The sequence below is a fragment of the Fusarium sambucinum genome, chromosome I (genome assembly GCF_050947815.1).
Source record: "Fusarium sambucinum isolate potato_lamoka chromosome I, whole genome shotgun sequence".
Classification (NCBI taxonomy): Eukaryota; Fungi; Ascomycota; class Sordariomycetes; order Hypocreales; family Nectriaceae; genus Fusarium; species Fusarium sambucinum.
In genome coordinates, this window is record NC_139294.1 from 1,640,157 (window position 1) to 1,662,384 (window position 22,228).

At 49.1% G+C, this 22,228-nt stretch overlaps 8 protein-coding genes across 8 annotated transcripts; 4 read left to right on the top strand and 4 right to left on the bottom strand.

Annotated features, from left to right (window-relative positions):
- Positions 1-3,022: 3,022 nt before the first annotated feature.
- Positions 3,023-4,237, bottom strand: FSST1_003274 (uncharacterized protein; the record flags this gene model as incomplete). Its single annotated transcript, XM_083229341.1, has 1 exon — positions 3,023-4,237. One exon carries the CDS (start codon positions 4,235-4,237, stop codon positions 3,023-3,025), a length of 1,215 nt encoding a protein of 404 aa, XP_083086704.1.
- Positions 4,238-6,468: 2,231 nt separating this feature from the next.
- FSST1_003275 (Inosine/uridine-preferring nucleoside hydrolase domain-containing protein) lies at positions 6,469-7,925 on the top strand (the record flags this gene model as incomplete). The annotated part of the gene is made up of 4 exons (XM_083229342.1): positions 6,469-6,508; positions 6,561-6,663; positions 6,715-6,884; positions 6,943-7,925. 4 exons carry the CDS (start codon positions 6,469-6,471, stop codon positions 7,923-7,925), a joined length of 1,296 nt encoding a protein of 431 aa, XP_083086705.1.
- A 268-nt stretch (positions 7,926-8,193) lies between these two features.
- Positions 8,194-8,607, bottom strand: FSST1_003276 (U6 snRNA-associated Sm-like protein LSm8; the record flags this gene model as incomplete). Its single annotated transcript, XM_083229343.1, has 2 exons — positions 8,194-8,388; positions 8,446-8,607. 2 exons carry the CDS (start codon positions 8,605-8,607, stop codon positions 8,194-8,196), a joined length of 357 nt encoding a protein of 118 aa, XP_083086706.1.
- Positions 8,608-10,660: 2,053 nt separating this feature from the next.
- On the bottom strand, positions 10,661-12,092 carry FSST1_003277 (cyclin-like protein; the record flags this gene model as incomplete). Its single annotated transcript, XM_083229344.1, has 2 exons — positions 10,661-11,512; positions 11,628-12,092. The coding sequence occupies 2 exons, from the start codon at positions 12,090-12,092 to the stop codon at positions 10,661-10,663; spliced, it is 1,317 nt and encodes a 438-aa protein (XP_083086707.1).
- Positions 12,093-12,570: 478 nt separating this feature from the next.
- On the bottom strand, positions 12,571-14,127 carry FSST1_003278 (WD40-repeat-containing domain protein; the record flags this gene model as incomplete). Its single annotated transcript, XM_083229345.1, has 1 exon — positions 12,571-14,127. The coding sequence occupies one exon, from the start codon at positions 14,125-14,127 to the stop codon at positions 12,571-12,573; it is 1,557 nt and encodes a 518-aa protein (XP_083086708.1).
- Positions 14,128-15,675: 1,548 nt separating this feature from the next.
- On the top strand, positions 15,676-17,214 carry FSST1_003279 (kinase-like domain-containing protein; the record flags this gene model as incomplete). Its single annotated transcript, XM_083229347.1, has 1 exon — positions 15,676-17,214. The coding sequence occupies one exon, from the start codon at positions 15,676-15,678 to the stop codon at positions 17,212-17,214; it is 1,539 nt and encodes a 512-aa protein (XP_083086709.1).
- A 2,182-nt stretch (positions 17,215-19,396) lies between these two features.
- On the top strand, positions 19,397-20,706 carry FSST1_003280 (cytochrome and DOMON domain-containing protein; the record flags this gene model as incomplete). Its single annotated transcript, XM_083229348.1, has 3 exons — positions 19,397-19,433; positions 19,502-20,277; positions 20,356-20,706. 3 exons carry the CDS (start codon positions 19,397-19,399, stop codon positions 20,704-20,706), a joined length of 1,164 nt encoding a protein of 387 aa, XP_083086710.1.
- A 761-nt stretch (positions 20,707-21,467) lies between these two features.
- On the top strand, positions 21,468-22,218 carry FSST1_003281 (F1F0 ATP synthase subunit h; the record flags this gene model as incomplete). The annotated part of the gene is made up of 3 exons (XM_083229349.1): positions 21,468-21,494; positions 21,557-21,650; positions 21,950-22,218. The coding sequence occupies 3 exons, from the start codon at positions 21,468-21,470 to the stop codon at positions 22,216-22,218; spliced, it is 390 nt and encodes a 129-aa protein (XP_083086711.1).
- Positions 22,219-22,228: the final 10 nt, after the last annotated feature.

Below are 22,228 nucleotides of genomic sequence, written 5' to 3' on the forward strand. Positions count from 1 at the left end.
TAGTTAAAACGGGGACAACGAGCAGTCTCTCTGTCTCCCACAAAGAGTTAAGGGTCGCACAGGGCACTTGATGAGCAGAGCAAACAAGAGATTGAGAGGGAAAACGGAATGGTCAAATCGTATAATAAGATATGAGCAGAGAGTAAGATACGGTGCAGCAAGGAAGGAAGATTCCCAATCTCATGTAAATGTGGGTAACGCAGGGTTTATGACGACTGCTGCTTTCGCGTCTTTCTCTCTCTAACTCTCTTCGCTCGCCCGCCCGCTCGCTCGGATGGGTTTTAGAAAGGTAATAAGTACCTAGTAAAAAAAAAAAAGGTTGCCGAGAGAACAAGGATGCCCCTCAATTTCTCAATCTGGGTGGCGGTGATGAGGATGAATGAGAAAGCACCATCGGCATCTAGAAATGAAATGGCGCAGGTTTTGGCGTATGCGGATGAATCGATAAGGTAAAGTAGGCAGCCAACATAATGATTAGCTTTGGGGGAATGGACACTTTGCTGCAGGCAGAAGAACCACCTGCGGGACAGCCAAGGGTTCCTGTCGGTGATGAGCCCAGACGGGGGAGGTTGGCTAGCGATTGGAGTAATTAAATATACAGGGGAATCTCAACAGAGTCGTAACGGATCATCGTGTAACTAACCCATCTGCGTAGCATTACTATGCAACTCATCTTATTGATATGTGTATTGACAAGGAAACAATGTCGTACAGATGAATATCAATCAATGCATTGATTGATTGAGACTTGACGAAACAAACAATCCCACTGCAACAGTAGTTTACGTAGAACAGCTATTCTTCAGATACCACATGGATCAATGCACTACACTCCTCTCTGACAAGGATCACCAAGACATCACAGGGGGGCTGGACACCAGGGGACTTCCAACCATTCCACTATTCCACCAATAGTCCAGGTACCAAGCTGGTCCCAGTCCCAAGTCCTGTCGTGCGTCCTGATCACCCCCCGCTTGGTCGGAGCTGGGTGGGTGTGGAGAGTGTGAGCGGGTGCAGCGGCCCAGACCTTCTGAGACTTCTTCAGGGCAGGGATGTAACCATTTGATCTGAATTGAGAGAGTAGGAAAATAATGAGAGTTATTATGGCTCGGTCTCGGACAAGACCTATTTGTCTTCAGGACCGAATACTACATAGTACTAAAGGTCGATAGCACCATGTCACCTTGGCTACCGTCATCTTCCATCATTTATAGTAGCAAACATCTACCGTTGAACCAAACAGAGGCTCGTAACATTTGTTTTAGCCAACGCATCTTACTGCATTAGCCAAAGTCTTGGAGTACGAAAACTCTCAACCGCCAAGTCGCCGTACATACGCAGCAATAAAAACTATATCAAAGTAAGCTCTGCTCTAGTAGTAGTCCCACGTAACGTAGCAAGTAAGGCGATTTGACCAGAGATGATGCTATTGGTGACGTCCTTTGCCCTTCACCGCGCATTCGCATCATGCCAGATATCAGTTTTGATCGGACTTCTATAGCCGGTTCATGCGATGTCGTTACTGTTTATAACCCCAGTCTTGTTAATCTTTAACTTGACAAGACCGAATTGATATACAACCAGCTATCAGTAATTCTCTCGCTTGTTTGCCCACCGCAGAAATCACCTACTGCATGCAGCCTCATCAGCCTCCACTCACCAAAATCACTCAAAGCTTCTCAAATGTGCCGGTTTATTCCAATGATTTCTCTTGTCTTTCGTCATGGATTCATCTGTTGATTGGGTCTCTCCGTGTCCCCCGCATCCGCCTCCCCGATGTGTTGCGCCGGGCCCCCTCTTTCTTCGGTCCAACTCAATGCGTTTTTTCCCTTTCCACCCGGCTTGGCATCTCCGAACACGAATGAGACATGTTCATCACACGCTGTGTCTCTCATTGAACCACACAAGGCATAAACCACCAACATGCTCGCTTAGTAGTTAGCTTTCTGCTATCGACGCAAGATGCGATGGCCCAGTTTCCAATGCAGATACGCAACTTAGTAACTAGTCATCATACACATCTACCTTGGTAGATAATCAAGTAGTCGTGAGTCTATCGAAATCCATGTCTGGTGAGGTCCAACTGCAGACTGCATCATGGTTATGGAACATGGGCCTCATGCACACATTCTCTCGCATATAGTCATAAAGCGGTGAATACATCAACATCATGATAGCTTAGAACCAAAACTGTACTCAACAGAAGAGACCATCATCCCCAATATGCTACCAAAGCTGTTGCCATTCAATAACTAGACTAACTGCATGCACTCATCCCTCTTCTCTTTTCTTCCCCTACATTGATCCCTTCTTTGGTTCAAGTGCCTTGCATTCTGCATTCCTCACGTCATGAACACATCTTGAACCCCTTCATTCAATATATGCTCTTTCTGCGTTCCCTTACGAACTCCTTAACCCTACTTCCACTTCAACTTCCACTCACTCCCTTGCCCCAGCGTCTGGCCTTTGGAAGGACACATCACTACACTACAATAGCCACGCAGCATCACCCGATTCCAATCACATCCAAAGTTCAGTCGTAACAAATTATTCTTCATTTGGCTTCTCATTTTGGGGGGATCGACTGTTACAAACAAAACAGCTATCAATACACAACCTAGCTTTCTCCCAAAAACATTGACTGTCGATCAATGATCTAGGCGTTAAACCGAAGGCCCTTCTCCTTAATTCCACGGCTGGCATACATCTCTTGCTTTTCGTCCATAATGTGAATATCCCGTCATGTTTTTTTCTGCCGATAGCTACCGTTCGATTGAAGTGCCGCGCTTGGTCTGAAAACTGACCACAAAACCTGAACTCCCAACCACAAACGCTTGTGCTTTCGCACAACACTGTCAATGCCCTGCAAATATTGGGATAGCAAACAGCGTGTTCGAATCCAAATCGTTGCGATTAAATCCGTTGATGAAAAAGAAATGTCAAGTTACAAACAGGTTAAAGGGAAATATGTGATTGTGTGCCTTTTAGGCACACTATGCATCAATCTTGAGGCCAATGTTGCTTAAACATCCCACTCTTCCTCTTCCTCCTCCTCATCGGCACCATCATCCTTAGTGGTCAGTGCTGTGAAAGAACCAAAGGACTGAGAAGGTTGGGCGACCTTATTAGGGCCGGTAGGCTGCTTGGGTTGGGCAGCGGGGCGGGCCGCAGCCTCGTCGCCAGAGCCAGCTGAAGGGGCGCTCTTAGCAGCCTTCTTAGACTTGGTCTTAACAGTGCTCCATTCGTCGTCGTTCTGGAGCTGCTGAAGCTGCTCCTCTTCAGAAGGAAGAGACTCAATCCATTTGTTGTCGGCCTTGGGGGCAGCAGCGGAGGTGGAGGGAACCTTCTCGAAAGTATCGAGAGGCTGGTGGAAGCCATTGGTCTGGGCGGCGGGGGCATCGTTAGCAGCCTTGGGAGCTCCCTCCTTCCAGGCAGACGACTTGGCCTGAGCAGCAGTGAACTGCGAACCATCCTTGGCGGCACGTCCCTCAGCAATACGGGCGGCACGGCGTTGCTGCTCCTCGAGAGCCTTGCGTTCCTTCTCGTTCTCTTCACGGGCAGCCTTGGCAGCCTCAGCCTTCTTGCGGTTCTGGCGCTGCTTCTTGGTCTCAACAGGAGCCTCGGCCTTGGGTGCCTTCTTGTTTTGCTTCTTGGGTTCGGTATCGGTCACACGAAGGACGGTTTGGCGAGCGGGGGCGGCCTCGAGCATATCGGAGACATCGCCAGCGACAGCGACAGCGGGTGTTACATCAGGGGTGGTGGCAGGAGACTGGTCATCATCGGCGTCGGCACCAGTGGTAGATGACTGGGCTGACTCCTTCTCTTCGGTAGCACTGGCAACCTTGTTGGCGCGAGATTGCTTCACAGACTTTTCTCGCTGCTTGCCACCATCAGACTTGGTAGCGAACTTGGTTCCCTCCTTGGCCTTTGCGAGCTGCCTGGCGAACTCGCGGTTGTCGATGTTTTCATCTTTCTCCTTGACACTACTCGACCAAGCACTGGTGTCTGGCTCAGCCTTGGGCTTCTTGGAGGATTCTTGGGCCTCTGTTGCGAAGGCCTCCTGGCGTTGCTTCTTCTTTCGGTCTTCTTTACGTGTCTCTGGCTGTACGGTCTTGGCAGGTTTGATTTGACCTTTGGCCTGAGCCCGAGCCTTTTGGGTGGACACATGATAAATGACATAGCCGACGCCAATCAGGGTGGCATAGGCCGTAAAGGTATAGAAAATGCTGTCCGGCATGATGTAGGAAGAACGTGGACGGGCTCTGTAGTAATGATTGTAGAGCTGCTTCAAGCTTCGTACGAGCTTCAAGGCGCAGCTCGGGGTTCGGGATTTTGTAGAATACACGTGCGATGTTGAGCACAGCGGCTGGTCGGTGGAACGGTTACTCTTTGTCTTCCTCAATCAACCAAGCAAATCGAGGCAATTGCTATATGTATTTGAGAGAAGGTGGACTGAGAGTGGGTGGGAGATCAAGCCAAGTACTCCGTAGGGGTTGTCGCAATTATAAGGCCAGATTGTCCTAAGCGAGCAATCAACCAATCGCCGCACGAGGGGAATGCCAGCAGTAAAGGATCAGATTGGGATGAATGAAGAGTATCAGAAGAAAATCCGACTTTGGGAAAAGAAAATTGAAGGATAGGGGTAGATGAAGGAAGTCAGTTGGAAAAGATTAATGAGTTTGGCGCAAATCAAACAGAGAAAACACCAGGTGGCTTGAAGTCAGTCAGCCAGTCGTTTTTGAGCTACCTGAGGCGAGGAAGGGTCGCGGGATAGACGAATTGGTTCCGACTGCAGGGGATGGAGGTGATGGGAATCCGCTGAGCACCCGACGCCAAGGTAGTGGACAGTGTGCAAATAGCTAAGCCGGGGGAGCTCGAAGTTTCAAGTGGGGGAAATGAAGTAGCTCTAGGGCTATGTATTTGAGGTGAGGTACTTCAGGGTGAGGACTGGTTTATTGATGGGCTTTTGAGAGAAGACATCAATTTCCCATAATGTTTTTAAAAGGAGAAAAGATGTGCGTTATGGGAAAGAGATGAAGGAAGAGACTCTGGTAGAAGGTGAAAATAATAAGTTCATATTACCTAAGTACAGTATCCAATTGACGGGGTGGTTGAGTTGAGCTTTCAGTATCATGACAAGCTCCTTCCACTGCAAGGTACAACACCCAAATTGGGTTGGGGACGACAGAGGTTGAGGCGAAGAAGCCAGAAATCAAATGGCAATGAGTGGGGGGGATTTGGCTTTCAATTGGAAGGCAAAGGGTATGCAGGGGCACGAGAGCACTCCTGCCTATTAAATTGTCTGGAATTTCAGCAATCAATACAATGTTCAAAGAGAAGGCAATACCTAGAGAGCGGGAGTGGGGCAAATATCTAGTACATAGTAGTTCCGTGGACAACAATCAAATTTGGTGAAGCCACGGAGTGGAGGCCTACTATCAGTCGAGTACGTTGTATTCCGAGGGATGTCTTCTTCCGTGGATCATGGAATTTGAGTGCATTGATAGCCACGGATTATCAATTGGTACACCTCTTATCCCCTTGCAAAGTGCATCAGAGAATAATTAAAGGTTCGACCTCGAATATGTACACAATTCCATCACGTGCCCAAGTATCATTAGAAATCTAACAACAGAGACAGGAACAAGACGATGGTAATCAGTAGCCATACAAAAGGGTTCACGGATACTATGAATGAGACAGAGATCTGCTACAATAACTGCCTCTTATCTGATACAGTATCGGCCAAGGCTGATGAGTTTGCCCAATGTCTCATACCCTGAGAAGTGAGGACTGCCAAGTAGAAATAACACAATACCAAGTAACTATTCTCTATGACAGTTGGTCTCAGGCGCAATGGAAACTCACCAGGTTCAATCGAATAACACACAAGCTGCGCTTGCGTCCTTGTATAACCAACCCCCGCAACAACTTTGAACGCTTACCGGAGTTTTTTGATTGGATACCAGAGCTGGTTCAAGGTTGCACAATGCCTCATGACAGCTGCATGGAACCTAACCTAGAGCTTAAAAACACGCAAACTCAACATTCTTGTGTTGCTATTCTATTCTGAGTGTCGTACAGCAAATGGAAGCCAAGCAGGTAATGAAAGTTGATAACCATTCATGTCTTTATTAGCTGAACACTAACCAACCTTCCTAGGATAGGTAGCTCAGGTTCAACCTCAAGCTTATCTCAGCAGACTAACACCCCACCTGCCCAAAACTGAAGAGGGGAAATGCCACTCGGTTGGAGCGTGTGTGTGAACAAGAACTTTGGTTCTGTTTCTCCATCTTGACTCATAATTTTGAGCTCATATATAGAGTTTGATTCTCGATCTGATTCTCCTATCAGCTCAAGAAAAGGGTTCTTTAAAAACTCATACTTACTCCATATCGTTGACAGGTATAATTACCATTGTCTACCTGGGTCGCCACTGAAGTTAACATTTCCATTCCAAGTTTGAAGATGGCTCCAAAACAGAAGATTATTATCGATACCGATCCTGGTATGTCCTCATCAAAACATCAACTCTGGTATTGTAAACTAATGTTTGCAAGGTGTCGATGATATCCTAGCTTTGCTTCTCGCTCTCAGTGCCAAGCCCGAGGAGCTCGAGGTTCTTCTGGTATCTGTGACATACGGAAACGTTCCTCTGCAGAGGTGAGCATACACATACTTATGTTATTATGCCGTTGCTAACAGCCTGGTCAGCTGCCTTCGTAACGTGGTATCTGCCTTTCATGTGATTGAGAAGGAGCTCGAATGGAGGAAGTCTACAGGCAAGCCTGAAGGCTTTGGTGCCATGAAGGCAAACAAGCCCATCGTGGCTGTTGGCCCTGAGCATCCTCTCTGCGACGAGGAGTTGATGGCCGATTACTTCCGTAAGTTTCCACGCTCCCTTGGGCTTCTTTCTTATAAACTGATGCGGTAAATCCACAGATGGAATTGATGGCTTGCATAACGTTCATGAGGCTCATCCCGATTTGTCTCCAGCCGATACCTGGAAAGGCATATTCGGTGATGGTACCGAGGGAGGTGAACACTCCTCTCTATTTACACCTTCCAAGGCTCCATCTCACCAGGAGATTCTTCGAATTCTAAAGGAGAACCCCGCCGATACTGTTTCCATCCTGGCAGTCGGCCCTCTCACAAATGTTGCTCTGGCAGCCGCAGAAGACCCCGAGACTTTCCTCCGTGTGAAGGAGCTCGTCGTCATGGGCGGAGCTGTCAATGTGGAGGGCAACTGCACTCCTGTTGCCGAGTTCAACTGCTACGCTGATGCTGTGGCCGCTGCGCGAGTCTATGCGCTGACTTCTTTGAAGCCAAGCTCCACGATGCCTATTATTCCCAAGGAGCTCTCAACACTAAAGGCATACCCCGAGAAACTTTCCCGCCAACTTAAGCTCACCCTTTGCCCTCTTGATATCACAACGCCCCACCTGATTGGCAAGAATTACTTCACGAACAACATTCAGGCTCACGTTGAGGCTGGCAGCCCTCTTGCCAGGTGGGTATCACACTTTGTCACAGGCTCGTTCAAGAAGATCGAGGAGATGGAGGGAGATGAAAACGAGCCCGGCCTGTCTCTTCACGATCCTATAACGGTCTGGTATATGTTGACTCGAGATGATCCCAAGTGGAAGACTCCTGAGAAACTCGAGGATATCCGTGTAGAGACGAGCGGTCAATGGACACACGGAATGCACGTAACTGATCGTAGGTTCAGGAAGAAGCCCGCCGAGGCTGCGATTGCTCTTTCAGCTAACCCTAGTGAGGACCCTCAAATCCTGACTCTGGATGAGGTGCCTGGCGATGACCACGCCTGGTTGAGTGTGCTCAAGGGCAACCGCCTTAACCGGCTTATTGACTCTCCTGGTCACGATATCTTCAAGGAAGTGCTCATGCAGCGAATCTTCGGATAGAATCCAAGAATCTCGACCTTATGTCAGTTCAACTACTCAAATAAATTCATTGTATCCGAAAAAAGCCTCTGCCGTGGTGAATGAAGGCCAAGATAAATTGTCTAAACTCCCTGTACTCAAACGCCTTGTGACCCCACCAGTGCCACGGGACAGGAGACTCCCAGTTCTCCAGCCGTGGATGCTGTACCCCAAACAAACAAACGTACGTGAAATAGAGAAAGGTTGAGAATGTGTAGCAAAATCTGCTTTCCGCTGTGTCGAATGTAGTCTATACATGTTTTATACCGCCAATCGCTGAACCCTTGACTTCTATCCAGTTGATGCTATCATCGAGCGCCTCATCTACGAGGCCGATCGAGCATACGTTATCACCGCGCACGAGGTAAAGGCCAAGGGGTACTTGAGCTGAGGGCTCATCGTCGTCGGGGGTTCGGATAATTCGTTCCACGGCGTTGTTCAGAACCTATTTACATGCGGTGAGCTTTTGCATTCTTGGAGAGGATAAATACAGGGCTCATACCAGGTTGGTTGTTTGGTCACATGCTGTCATTGTGCCGACTAGAATACGAGAGTCAGCTGTGACGATCAAGACCTTCTCTTGGTGGGTGTTAGCAAGCTGATGAGGTCGGTAGAGCTCAAGGAGGGGTGTCTCACTGTTAAGATATCCGCCCAGGGTAGCCATGATGTCTGTTAAGCGTGTTCACGGCACAGCGAAGCGTAGTAAGAAAGGTTTCGAGTATGAAATCAGAAGAGTACGGAAATCTCGAGGGCGTTGTAGGTTATTGTTGGACTCTTTCAGCGAAAATTGGTCGAAGCTATTATGCTTGTTGCAGGTGCCTGAGTTGGACTTTTTGGAGGAGCTTCTGTATATTGGCGCTAATCCTGATTGGGTTTGCTTGGACGACAGCACACGTCAAGCTGGATATTCGTTGGCAGGTATATGGCAATAGAGATACAAGCAATAACTGGTACATAATGTTCTTTGTTGGAGGCAGACTCTTGACGGATTTGTTTTATCCAGTGGTTTCAGTATTTACGGTTCTAGAATTTTTTACTCGTTGTGTGCCTGTGCTGAACCATTCACCCAAAGGGCAAGATCAAACCTTCAGCGACGCTCCGGAAAACTTAACGCAAAACTACTACTCTCCCATGATTAAATCTCAAGAACGATGTGTTGGACTATACCAAAAAGCCAGTGTATATTCAAGCAGAGTAAACATGCTACAGCAAGTACGCAAATCTTATACTGGCCCTGTCTGGCGTCCGCTCAAACTTACGATATCACAAGTCACTATCACAGAAAGCTATACTGCGCGGAAAAGACGAGCAACTGCAAGCACCAGATCCAAGCAGCAAACAAGCAAGCTATGCGTAGGTGTCTATAACTTGTGTACAGGTAAATGGAACATCACGCACATTCAATCAACATACTACTCCCACGGGCGCAGTATCAAGATCACCTGACAAGAGCAGAGGAACGGCAGCACAGCACAAGACTTCCATCACATTCAGGAATTCTTCTTCACTACCCAGGCAAGCCTGAGCAAGCAATGAAAACTTGAGCACATGTAGTTCGCGTCACCTGGAGGCAGTGTAATACCAGGGACACAGTGGGCGGGATCGTGTGCAAGCACAGAGGAAACCGCCCTCTGACCAAAAATAGGAATAATCAATGTTGATGTCCTTAGACATCTTTCAGAGATTAAACTGAAAAGAACAGATACTACACTTGATCTAAGCCAAAAGGCAAAGAGAGCTAAGGAGAAAAGGAAAAGAAAAAAGCAAAGCTTGAGGCGACGCGGGCGGAAATTTATAGAGCTGCCTGAAGGCGGTGAGTACGAGTGATCGGCAGAATCTCTTTGGTGAGAGCCTCAGGCTCTCAATATTGCTGCAACTTGGGTTGGGGACGAGAAATTAATGAGGTAGAAGCTCTCGGTTGCAAGCCTTAGGCGAGAGGAAGGACCAGCCACATTCATGGCAATGAGAAACTGAGAGTCCGGGGATAGAAGAATGCAAGTAGTAGATAAGTATGGGGTAGCTTGATGCTAATAAAAAACCATCACTAACTACTAACAAGAAGCTCACATTTTATTGAGCAAATAATAGTATGGCAAAAACTGCAGTCGGTTTTAGGATGTACCGAGCTGTATACCGTCATTTAATAATTAAATGTCGCCTAGTTTCGACAAAGTGTGACATTGTGGGCAAGCCATCATCGTGTTATGGGAATTCACATACATCGACCTCCATTGTGTACCAACTAGCAAGCACTGTAAAGGGTTGTTATTCCACGACAGCCTCTTAATTACTGGAGGGGAACAAGATGCGCAGGGATATTGATATTTGCATGAGTAATTCACGAGGCGAACATCAGAGGTAGAGAGGTGCTTAGAGGTACAGTTAAAGGCCTGAATTTGCATCGACAGACTTCGAGCTCAGGAATTATTTATTTGAATTTGAGACACCAGATGTCACTTTCTAACAATTTCATCTTGATAGATTCCTAGGTCATGAGCAAAATCAGAGTACAATGGCTGAGGACATCTGCAGCCTGCATCCGAACGCCGTATTCCGGGAGCGCTCTCCCTTATAGCTTGCTCGACCAGAGCCAGCCTTTGCCATACACAAGACACCCACCCCTTTCCCTAGGTGGTCAGGTGCCATGAACTCAAGGAAACCCGTAACGCCTCTTTATCCCGTACTCTACAATAACTGTATGGTAGATATATCATGGCTTATTCTTCAACAAGCTCACCTTCTTCGTCCTCCGAGAGCTTAGCTCGTTTCTCTGCCCTATCGCTCTTTGTGTCGCCGTCATCTGGCTCTCTTCGCTTCAGCGGTGATTTGGATGCGATCTCATTCTCGTCGAGTTTAGACTGGGATCCCAAATGTCGCCCCTCACTATCCTTGCTGGCACCGTTCACTCTAGAGCTCACTCCAGGACTCCGACTCGCACGTTCGGCTTCCAGTGGGGTACCAGTGGTTGACGATAATGTGTCTGGCTGGCTTAGCAAGGTGTCGCCTCGTCTTCTAGTGTTCTCAAGGTGAAAGGCTGGTGATGGCAGCGACGGGTTCTGCTTTCTAAGCGGATTCTCCGTGTAAAACTGTCGCATCACTTCGATAGCCTGAGAACAAAGGACCTCGTCGCCCTTCAAGTGCTTCCACCACGGCTCGCCGCCAATGTCGTCGATTTGTTGATTTGTGTGGACGCTTGCGAAGAATATGGCACTGATGGCAACATCCCGGGCTTCTATCAGCAGAGGGATAGACGTGAGGCAGGCGTCGTTACAGAAAGCCCAAGCGGCTTGTCGCAAGTGCTTGTTGTGCACTATATCCAGCTTTCCGAGTAGCTCAAACAAATGGCGATACGGGTTGTCGACCATCAGGTCGAATGTGAGTTGCTCAAGCATGACCTCTTCGTATGTAAGGATGCTGTCTCGCCATCGCCAGTACTCCTTGCTTTGCTCGTCAATGATAAGTTTGGTGTTCTTTTGCGCAACCTTGGCCACCGCTATGATGATGTCTTTTGTTTTGCGGCAGTTCTCCTCCACCTTGTTGGCCAAGAACAGGGCCGTTGCTGCTATGTTCTGAACTACAGTGTTAGTTGCAGTTCGAAAAAAACTTTCTGGCTACTCAGTCAAGAGCAGACTTCCATCGCCCAAGAGGCTTTGGAATTGTAGTAACGTAGTCAGGAAAACTCACATAATGGTGAATTCCGCCCTTTTCTTGCACCATGTGACACCGCATGTAGAAGCGATGGAAGAAAATACCAGCTACCCATAGCGTAATTTGAGGAAGATCCAACATGACGCCAGCTTGGTATATAAAATTAACACCTTTTGCCCTGCGCATCCGCTCATCGGCCGGTGTGATGCCCTCGACGATACTAGGCGTACTACGCACCTCGTCCGACGTGAAGGCCCATTGATTGGAGCCGGTTACTGGTGTTTGTGCGCCGGATCGCGCTGGCGACTGGGGTTGGCGCGCCTGGGGGCGAGGAGGAGATGTTCGTGTAGAATGTTGTGGAGGGGTTGGGACGGCGGGGGGGACGGCATCGCGACGTCTGGGAGACCTTGATCTTGAATCGCGCTCAGGTCGGTTGCCGGTAGGCATTGTTGGAGGTTGATATCCTTCCCTAGGAGGTCGGTAGCGATCGATGCTCGCCATGGCGGGCGATTCAGGTCGGATTGGCGATATTAATTGAATAAAAGGGGGAATAGTTCATGGGAGAAATTCGACAGTTGTAGAGAGGTGGTGATGATGATTAATGACCGTTGAGGCGTAAAAGTTGAAAGTGATGCGAAGTCTGAGTTAGAGCCTGGTTAGTTTGAAAGGAACCTGATCTTGAACGGTTTGTCAAGCAGGGGGACATACTAGACAAGGCCTTGGCGTTATCTAATCACTACAGTGGCTAGAGTGGATACATGATCCAATGAGCGTCTGTGTCACTCTATTCAAGCGGATGAAACAATAGCCTAGAGATCCACTTGGAATGAAAGTAACGAACGCCGTTCCAATTGGGATGATTGACTGCCGACAGCGATTTTGAGTACCTGAGTACAATAAAAATTCTTGTTGTTTGTTATTAGCACTTTTGGGGGTATCTTGTAGTTGTACTGTAGTCTGTCTAAACCAGACCTATTATCTAGATTCCCTCACCATCATTTCGCCCCCAGAGTTTGACCGTGCGATCGTGGCCTCCACTGACAATCCATTTGCCGTCCCTGCTGTAGTCTACACTGGCAACTGGACCTGTGTGGCCACTGAGTGTTTGCACCAGTGTCCAGTCATCGGCTGAGAATACCTTGACGTTTCTGTCAAAGCCACTCGAGATGAAGAACGTGCCAGACTTCTTGGGTAGCTGCGCGCCCTTCTCGTCAACACCGGGCGGAACACCAGTAAGGGGGTCATCGAGTCCCTTGTACCATCGCATATCAGAGACGGCGCTGGTGTGCGCACCAACACCACCTGTTCTTTGAACCTTTCGAACATCCCAGCACTTGATCCAACCGTCAGACGATCCGGATAGCACTCTATGCCCATCGGAGCTCCAGTCTAGCGCATGAATAGGCTTGATGTGTCCGTCGCGGTGTCCGTCCAGAATCATGACTGTGCGCCCAGATCTCAGATCCCAAATTCTGCCAATACTGTCAAGACCCGCGCTGGCGAGTAGGGACCCATCAGTATTGAAGCTCACAGCATAGACACCTCTTGAGTGACCTTCTTGGAGGAGAACTTCTGTTGTTGTTTCAACATCCCAGAGGCGCCATGAAGTATCCTCAGATGCAGAGGCTAGATGACGACCGGAAGGATGAAACTCGATACGACACACTCGCTGCGAGTGTCCTTCGAGGGTTGCCAAGGGAGTATCTTGGTTCAGAGACCACATGTGGATAGATCCCTCGGCACCGCCTGATGCCAGGTTAACGGAATCGGGCGACACATTATTTTCCTGAAGAGTAGCACCGGGGAACCAAGACAAACCGCTGATCTTGTTGGTATGACCACGGAAGTTCATCTTTTGGTTCAAGCTTGGTATTTCGACCAGCTTGACTTGGCCGCCCCAGTTGCCGACGGCCACCAGCTCACCGTTGGGCGATATACGTGTCATACTGACATGGCGCTCACCAACAGTCTGACTGCCTTGAAGTTCGAATGCTTGTAATCTCTCCTTGACCTGTTTGCGAAACTTGACATGGGTGCGTAATGGAATCGTGGACTCGGCCTTTTGGAATTGTGTCCTCTGCTTCGCTCGTGGTAGAGAGTACTCGGCAATTTTTAATCGCGCTTCTTGAAGTTCAGGGCCGCCTCGTGAGTAGAATTCCTCCTCTTGGTCTTCTTCTTGATCGTCGTCGGCGTCTCCCATATCGATATCGCCATTTTCTATCCCTGTAATCTCGGCCTGGATCGTGAGAAGTTCGCGCAAACGATCTCGTCGGTCGACAAGCGCCTCTCCAAATAGTGTAACAGGCTCGCCCATCTCCCGGAGCTTCGCACGAACTCGTGTATCATCTGTAGGAACTGCTATTGTTGCCGCCAAGCGTTTGCGATTGAACTGGTTGAGGATCGCGGAAGCCTTCTCGGATGGAACACCAGTTCCTCCCATAGCGATATCATAGTCGTGGTCATCAGGAATATCTTCAAGGGCGATGCCTTGAGGTTCGGCATCCTCGACATACGCCTGCCGCGATGGGTGCATCATCTTGGCTAGAGAGCTTCAAGTTGTTTTGATGATAAACTTGCTATTAGGAGAGCGATGTCTGATTAATGCGATTGATTTTGTTGCCAGGTCACAGTTGAAAGGTTGGCGATATCAAAGTTTGTCTGTCAAAATGTCGTTGATGATAGGCTACAGCCTTGTCGTTCTGCGCGCGGGCTTAGATTGGTAGACGTGAAATTTCCAGACGCGAGCTGGGATCTTGCGAATGAGACGGGAGTTTATTTCGCCGATGGCCGACGATAAACTGGGGTTCGAATGGGTACCTGAAGAATCACAAGCTAAAAACTTGACATGACATGACCAACCAATGGTTTACTTCTACATGATCGATCATCGCATGCGCCAGGGCTGCCAGGCTATTGGTGATGTCAGTGGTCTGGAGACTTCATGCCTTGTGACGCTGACACGAGGAACAAAGGTCCCAAATGCACGGGAACATGAGACGTCCAAGATTTGCCTGTTGCATTTCTTATTGACACCAACAATAACATGATTCAAGGGAGCAGCAAAAGTCCATGCTCTGCAGCCACAAAATTGAAGAATAAAGGGGCATGGCGAGGCCATGATTAATGCGACAAACTTTGTCTCCCTTGACACCCGAGTCTCAGTCTCACGGTCCATGGTATCGGCTTGTGCCTGGGCTTGGGCACTAATTAATCAACGAATGAGTGGAATTCCAGGTTCCAGTAGCCAGGTTCGGTAGGTATTGAGGCAACGATGTGTTGTCCATATTCCCCTGGCTGGCTTATTACGATGACTTGTAATAGTCTCAGGGGGCTATTTTTACGTACAATATCGACACTTTAGTGGTTGTCTGTATCACCCGCTTACTAGGGCCCCCCGAGCCTTTAATTCCTCCCCGCGTTCCAAGTGGACGCTCGGGCAATCAGCAGGGGTACGAATAGACGAAGAGGAAAAAATTGATTGATTTACGGCCCAGCCGAGAGCCCGGCGTACAGGACCAGGCCACCTCTAATACGGGCTGCATTACAGGCGCAGCGCAGGTCATGTTCTGCAGCCAATGCACGCAGGGCCCGCCTAAAAAAGCCTGAAAGTTACAGCTGGAATTATAGCGTCCGGGACACTGCAATAGGCAGACAAGGCACCAAACGGGCAGGCCACTAAAAAAATCCTATTTTTTGTTAGTGGAGGTAAATACTAATACCCATCCGTTTGTCTTGCGGCCCTTTCTTTCTCTTCTTTCCTCCTCACACCATACTGGTGAACAACAGTTTAACGTATACCCACGATATCTCGCCGTTGCCAAATGCATATAGCAAAGCCTGCCGTCCTTCGTACTTCTTCCTTCCGATACCAGATGCGTGTCGTGAACTTCTACGGTACTGAGCCTCACTTCGATTCACAGCCCCGCGCAGATCCGGAGCGCCGACGAGGATTTCCTTGAATATTACGATTCTCTGCACTTGTCCACAGCTTGATTTGGACGAGTGCTGCGTGGTGTAGCTGCCAGAGTATAACCGTGCCGTTCTTTACCCTCGAACCCACAGACTCCCACTTATACCGGCCGCCATGATAAGCCACGCACCTGCCGCGGTCAACACCGTCCGCGGCTTTCAGACTACACCTGCTACCTCGGGCGACGAGGACTCAGACCCTGGACACAACGAGGTCCCTACCCCCCGACGAAAGACTGCCGGACGAACCGTCATCAACGATGTTGTAAGCGCCAACTGCAGCCCTATTATTCGAGCATCTTCTCCCGCTGTTTCGGGCATCGCAAAGCTGCGCATGCAGATGGAACCCCTTAGTCTGGACGGAGGATCCCCCTTATCCATGAGCCGTTCTGGAAGTCAGCAAGGCATCGCCCTGGATTTTCGAAAACAGATGATCAGCCGTACACAGAGCCGAGAGGATGTTCGTAGTGAGGCTGGAAGCGAGATTTCAGACAGCTCTATTAGTTACGAAGTAAACCTCGAGCACGATTTCGCTAGCGAGAGTGTTCGGGAGCGCAATGGATATCTTGGAACCCTTGAAGGTGGCCTTGCGCCGAACCGTAAGATGGCGTCGGAGGACTTTGAACAGCTGCGATGCCTCGGCAAGGGCACATATGGTACCGTACTTCTAGTCAAGCAGCGTGCGACCGGAAGGCTCTACGCTCAAAAGCAGTTCAAGAAAGCATCCTTGGTGGTCCATAAGAAGCTCATTGAGCAGACCAAGACTGAGCGACAGATTCTCGAATCCGTCAACAGACACCCATTCGTTGTCAAGCTGTTCTACGCTTTCCAGGACCACGAGCAGCTGTACCTTATCCTCGAGTACGGACAGGGCGGCGAGCTCTTCACCCACCTTGACACCGAGAAGATGTTCTCCGAGACTGTAGCCGCTTTCTACATGGCGGAAATGCTCCTGGCCATTTCGCACTTGCACAACGATCTCGGTGTGGTATACCGCGACCTCAAGCCAGAGAACTGCCTCCTGGATGCCGAAGGCCATCTTCTCCTAACCGACTTCGGTCTCTCCAAGGTCTCTAGTGACCAGACCGAGGGCTGTAACTCGATGCTGGGAACCGTCGAGTACATGGCACCTGAAGTTGTGCTTGGGAAGAAATACGGGAAAGCGGTCGACTGGTGGTCCTTTGGAGCGCTTGGGTACGACCTGATGACTGGAAACCCGCCTTTCCGCGGTCAGAACCACGCCAAGATCCAGGACAACATTGTCAAGCAGAAGCTGGTGCTCCCTTACTTCTTGAGCGCCGATGCCAAAGATCTCCTCACCAGACTTCTTCGTAAGGACCCCAAGAAGCGTCTTGGAGCAGTGATGCCCAATGATCTCACAACCATGAAGAAGCACCGGTTCTTCCGCAAGATTGACTGGAAGAAGCTTGCGGACCGGGAGCTCGAGCCACCGATCCAGCCTATGATCACGGATCCTGAGCTGGCCGAGAACTTCGCCCCCGAGTTTACCGAGCTTGCCATCAGCCCGGTACTGCCCAACAAGGATGTATGGCCCCGAAGTCTCCCTAAGGATGAGCTCTTTGGTGGATTCAGCTTTGTGGCGTCTTCAAGCCTGTTGAACGAAGCTCGGTTTGCGGCATATGCGCAGACATGATGATGACGGTTGAGAGCGAAGATGAGGAGTTGGATGAATGTGGTTGATTTTCAAGATTGCTGGGTACTGTTTTCGGGTTGTTTTTTGCCTTTGAGTCAACACTACGAGAAGATCAAGCCATCCGTGGCCATTAGACTTAGATGATATTGGTAGTGAACTTGTTGTATCGAATCGCATAAGGTTCATTTCTCTTTACCGGATTCCGAGTTCCGAGTGACCTTGTTCGTTCAGTAATACTTCTTTAGCCTGCTAAAAACGTGCAAAAGGCCGGACAAGTAACAACTAACGGGCTGGATAGACCAACGTCAGTCGGGGGCTTGGCTTTGCGATTGGCACCTGCATGCGCGTTTCGAGCTATAACGCGACTAGTGGTGTCGATGTTCGGAGTTGCCAAGCAGAAATAGAAGGTGTAGTAGAGGCGGTAAAATAGACACTCACATCAGCGGGAGGAATCACGGCATGCGGCACAGGATTGAGACACGTATTAGGGCTTTGACAAAATTGATGATTGACCAGTCAACGGTGTTGTGGAATCGTTGAACGAATAACACGATCAGTTTGACTGCGAGCACAGTATCAAAGTTAATGTGAAAGATTGTCATGAGATTGACCCAGTGACTTGGTTGCTCTCGCTTACTACATAGGACTAGCTTCATGGCGTAAACTATTTAATCGACCGCTGCATAACCTCAAACTCGAAAAGGAGGGCCGCGCAAGCATCCTGTACCAAGCGTCAATAGTTGCATGCCGATGAAGCCTTGGGGAGTAGCAGGAGAATGGAGATCAAGGTTAAATGTCTTGGCATCATTGATGTCTCTGCTTGGTGATGATTGAATAATCAAGCTAAAGCTCTTAGCTATCGGGATATTCTTAAATTTTAAGGTTGACAAAACTACCGTGGTTCCATTGGCATGTTTTGAACAAAAGGTGACGTACTCATTGAGGCTAATGAGGTATTCAGAGTTCCAGACCCCTGATGGCGTTGCAAACGAGAACAATGTTATTGGGCGGCCTTAGGAAGAGTCGGTTAATGCAAAATTTAATCTAATCAAACATGATAAGGTGAAGCCTATGGAGAAGGCTGTGGTTTCGGTGGTCTATGTGGGATAGAAGTGCTTTAAAGACAATACGAATACTCGTCTGTATCTTTGGTGGGATAATGCCCCAGTTCGGGTCGACAATTGCTCCGGACGAAGAAGCATAAATCGATCATTTACCCCATCGGGCAGTTGCAGCCATGAATAAGAATCCCGACGTGAAGGCACCAAATCTACAGATGCCACCTAATAAACTATCTTGCGGGGAGATCCTTGTAGTGGGCGGCCGCCGCCTATTAATTCACTGTAGCACATTCGTCCCTACTGTTAAAGAGTGAGCGCGTATTCGAACACCAACCTAAGATATCACTGAAACAGACGCCGTTTCTCGCCCACCTGCTCGGATATCGGCTGGGCTAGAGGCACACAATACATCTTGTCAACGGCTACAGTTTCAAAGTCATGATGCCTCGACTTGTCAAAGATACTCTTCATCCAATCACTGTAGCGCCATGACTGTGCCCTGAAGCTCTCAAACGACCTCGTTACAAGCCTTCTCGGCACTGCGACCCGGATGGCTACGGCCAGCGTTAAAACTAGTTGCCTGTCCCTGGAATAGCAATATGTATAGATTTCTGCCGTGATCTAGACTGAGGCAGTGCGGGTGAAACCTTAAAATGCTTGTCTACCTAATCTTGGCCCTTTGACATATTAAGGGCGGATCCGAGCACAGGCGAGCTTGATTGATCATTGAGCTGACGACAGCGTCAAATAAGGCCGCTAATGACGGCATCTGAATTGTCATCTGCCGAGAGACCCTTGGTATGTAGAAAGAAAGGTAAACGTTAGTGGTACAACGCAAGCGTGGCTTTTGCTACGTGTAGCGACAAAGCCAAGCGTTTATTTACCGTATTTCAGTGAGCCAGTGGAAAGCTCAGCCCGCAGAATGGAGCGTTTCGAAGGGGAAAGGAACGACCCCCTGGTCACCATCTAGATCTGTGCTGCTTACTTTTCTATATGAGCTACCCAATGCCCCCTCCTGTAAGCATGCCAATCTCGACAGAAAATTTCCTCATTCGCAAATAAAGTCAAAGACTAGTCTAATAGCTTGACTTGTTTTTATTCACATCAAAAAAAGAGAAATAATGAAGTGGTCAACTAGCTCACTGCTAGCGGCGCTGTGTAAGTCGACCTCTACCACATCAACCAAGCATATTTATTTCTACTTTCAACTAACACAACTCTTTTAGGTGCTCCTAGCGCACTCGCCATAACATCTGAATTCTGCCCACAGAATGGCAAAGTCTGCTTCACCTGGGGCGTCCCAGAAGCCTCCGCCAGCTCAGGATCTGGCCCCATCTACTTCCAGCTCAAGGCACCAACAAGTATGTCATGGGCAGGTCTCGGTATCGGCGCTCGAATGTCTGGTTCCCAGATGTTCATCATGTACCAGGACGGAAACGGCAACGTCACTCTGAGCCCAAGACCAGGAACAGGCAATGCCATGCCTAGGTACTCGAAAATGGATGGACTCGAGCTGTTGGAAGGTTCCGGAGTCAAGGATAATGAGATGATTGCCAACGTTCGATGCAACGACTGCAAGAACTTGAACCTGAAGGGTTCTGACTTGTGGATCGCCGCCTGGCTGTCTGGCGACTCCTTGGCTTCGACAAGCCCCTCTGAAGCCATTTCTCAGCACGATGAACACGCTACCTTTGATGTCGACCTTGCCAAAGCCTCGATGAGCTCCGATAGCAACCCCTTCCTTTCCGCCAACACAAACCAAGGCAGCTCCAGCTCTGGTGGCGCTGCGTCCGAGACATCCAGCCGCGGTGCAAGCAGCACGGTTAAGCTGGCTCACGGTATCATTATGTCTATTGTATTCATCGCCGGATACCCTCTAGGTGCCGTTCTCATGCCCATGCTTGGCAAGTGGGTCATCCACGCCGGTTGGCAGGTCGTTATGTTGCTCCTGATGTGGGCTGGATTCGGACTTGGATATGTCTATGCCAGAGACGGAGGCTATGTAAGTTTGCCCTGAGATGCACTCGCACTCGCACAAAACGTTACCCAAATATCAATGCTAACAAATGTGTTACTCCAGTGGGGAAAGCAAGCTCACACCCGAATGGGCACTGCTGTTTGTGCTCTGATCACCCTTCAGCCCATCCTTGGTTACATGCATCACCGATACTTCCTTAGTCATGGCGGGCGAGGTATCATCAGCCATGTTCACATCTGGTTCGGCAGAGCACTCATGATCATCGGTATCGTAAACGGTGGCCTGGGTCTGCAGCTCGCAAACTCATCTAAGGCATATATCATTGCGTACTCGGTCATTGCTGGTCTTGCTGCCGTGCTCTACCTCGGTGCTGCCATTGTTGGCGAGAGGCGACGATCGGCTTCTCGTGTTAAGCAGATTTCACCTCAGATGTCTCAGGAGGAGGCACGATAATTTGGTTCGGTCGGAGTTGAAAGTGGCAGAAGCTGTTGTGCTTTCAAGGTGTTTCGGAGCTCGTGACTTGTGATACCAAGGATCTTTGGGCCACTGGGCTTGAATCCTATAAGTTGAAAGAGGCTATTATTTATTAGCCCGTTCTTTGTTTGTTTCTTCTCCTTATCTTATTATAGAGTTAGCAGATGTGCATAATTGTATTGACCGACTAAATATTATATATAATGCTGGGCACCTGTTTTGTTTTGTTTGGTTGCATTGTCGTCATGCGCACTACATATGCATGCATGAACCCTAGTTTTGAAGAACAAAACGGTCGCATAGCCTAATTGAGCATAATAAAAGATATTGAAATCGATGTAAAGAGAATAGTAAAAAAGCCAAAAAAGCCCTTAAACTCATGCGTCAGAAGCAGGTCATATAGCAATGATGCGTGTAAGTGAGCTTTGACGTCGTTGATCAAGTCCCGGGTGTCACGTTCGAGATGGGAGGGTCAAAACCAAGATCCGATTCTAACGTCAGCCAATTAATCATCGAAAATGTCACGTGCATATCACCCGTGATGCTCCGGTAGCCGCTGAGAAGCACTAAAACCTGAGGCACCAACACGCACGATAGCAAGGCCGAAGCGCTCTAACCGGGGGCGAGGAAGTATCCAATAGTGCTTGCCAACCTCTCACGAATTTTCCCCCAAAACCCTCAATCCGCCCATCTCCATCTCCCCGGAGTCACCCCAATTGAGCCTCTACCAGCCATTCAAAATGCTCATCCAACTCTCCAGGGCTACGGTAAGAACTGCACATAATTTATCAATATTTGTTATTGAAGTTCAGGACTGATAAATTTGTAGCGCGCTCGCTCCGCCGTTGCGGCTGTTTCTCGTGTCGCCAGACCCAATGCCGTCCAGGTGAGGGGCTTCATTGCTCCTACCGTCTCCAGGAAAGGTAAGATCTTGCTATTATTGCTGTCCGCACTTTGAAAAAATCTCCTCCGACGTCGCGATTCGGCCTCTTCGATCGTCCAGTCCATTTTCTTCCGGTCGGATCTGTCCTATAGCCGAACCTGCGCTCCACCTAAGCTCCGACGTCGTCAAACATCATTCTGATGCGGTATGACATATGAAATATAAACGACCGAATCGTCGCTCTTCCGACACTCTCACCGAACTACGCCATGCAATCCGATTTATCAAAATGTGGCCTGACTGATCAATGTTCAATTGCTGACATCATACTTCTTACAGCCGACTTCGTCCAGGAGCTTTACCTCAAGGAGCTCAAGGCCTACAAGACCCCCGCCGTGAAGGAGTCCGATGCCGAGGGCAACGTCCAGACCTTCAGCGTTCCCAAGACCCCTACTTCCCCCGAGGAGACCGACCTCGCCGGCAATCTGAAGGAGTACGAGAGCATGGCTGTTGAGATCGAGGGCCAAGACGCCTCCGCCCAGACTGCCGGTGCCCCCAAGGTTGCTGACTGGCTTGAGGCCGAGGAGGACGAGGAGCCTCACCACTAAGCGGTTTTTT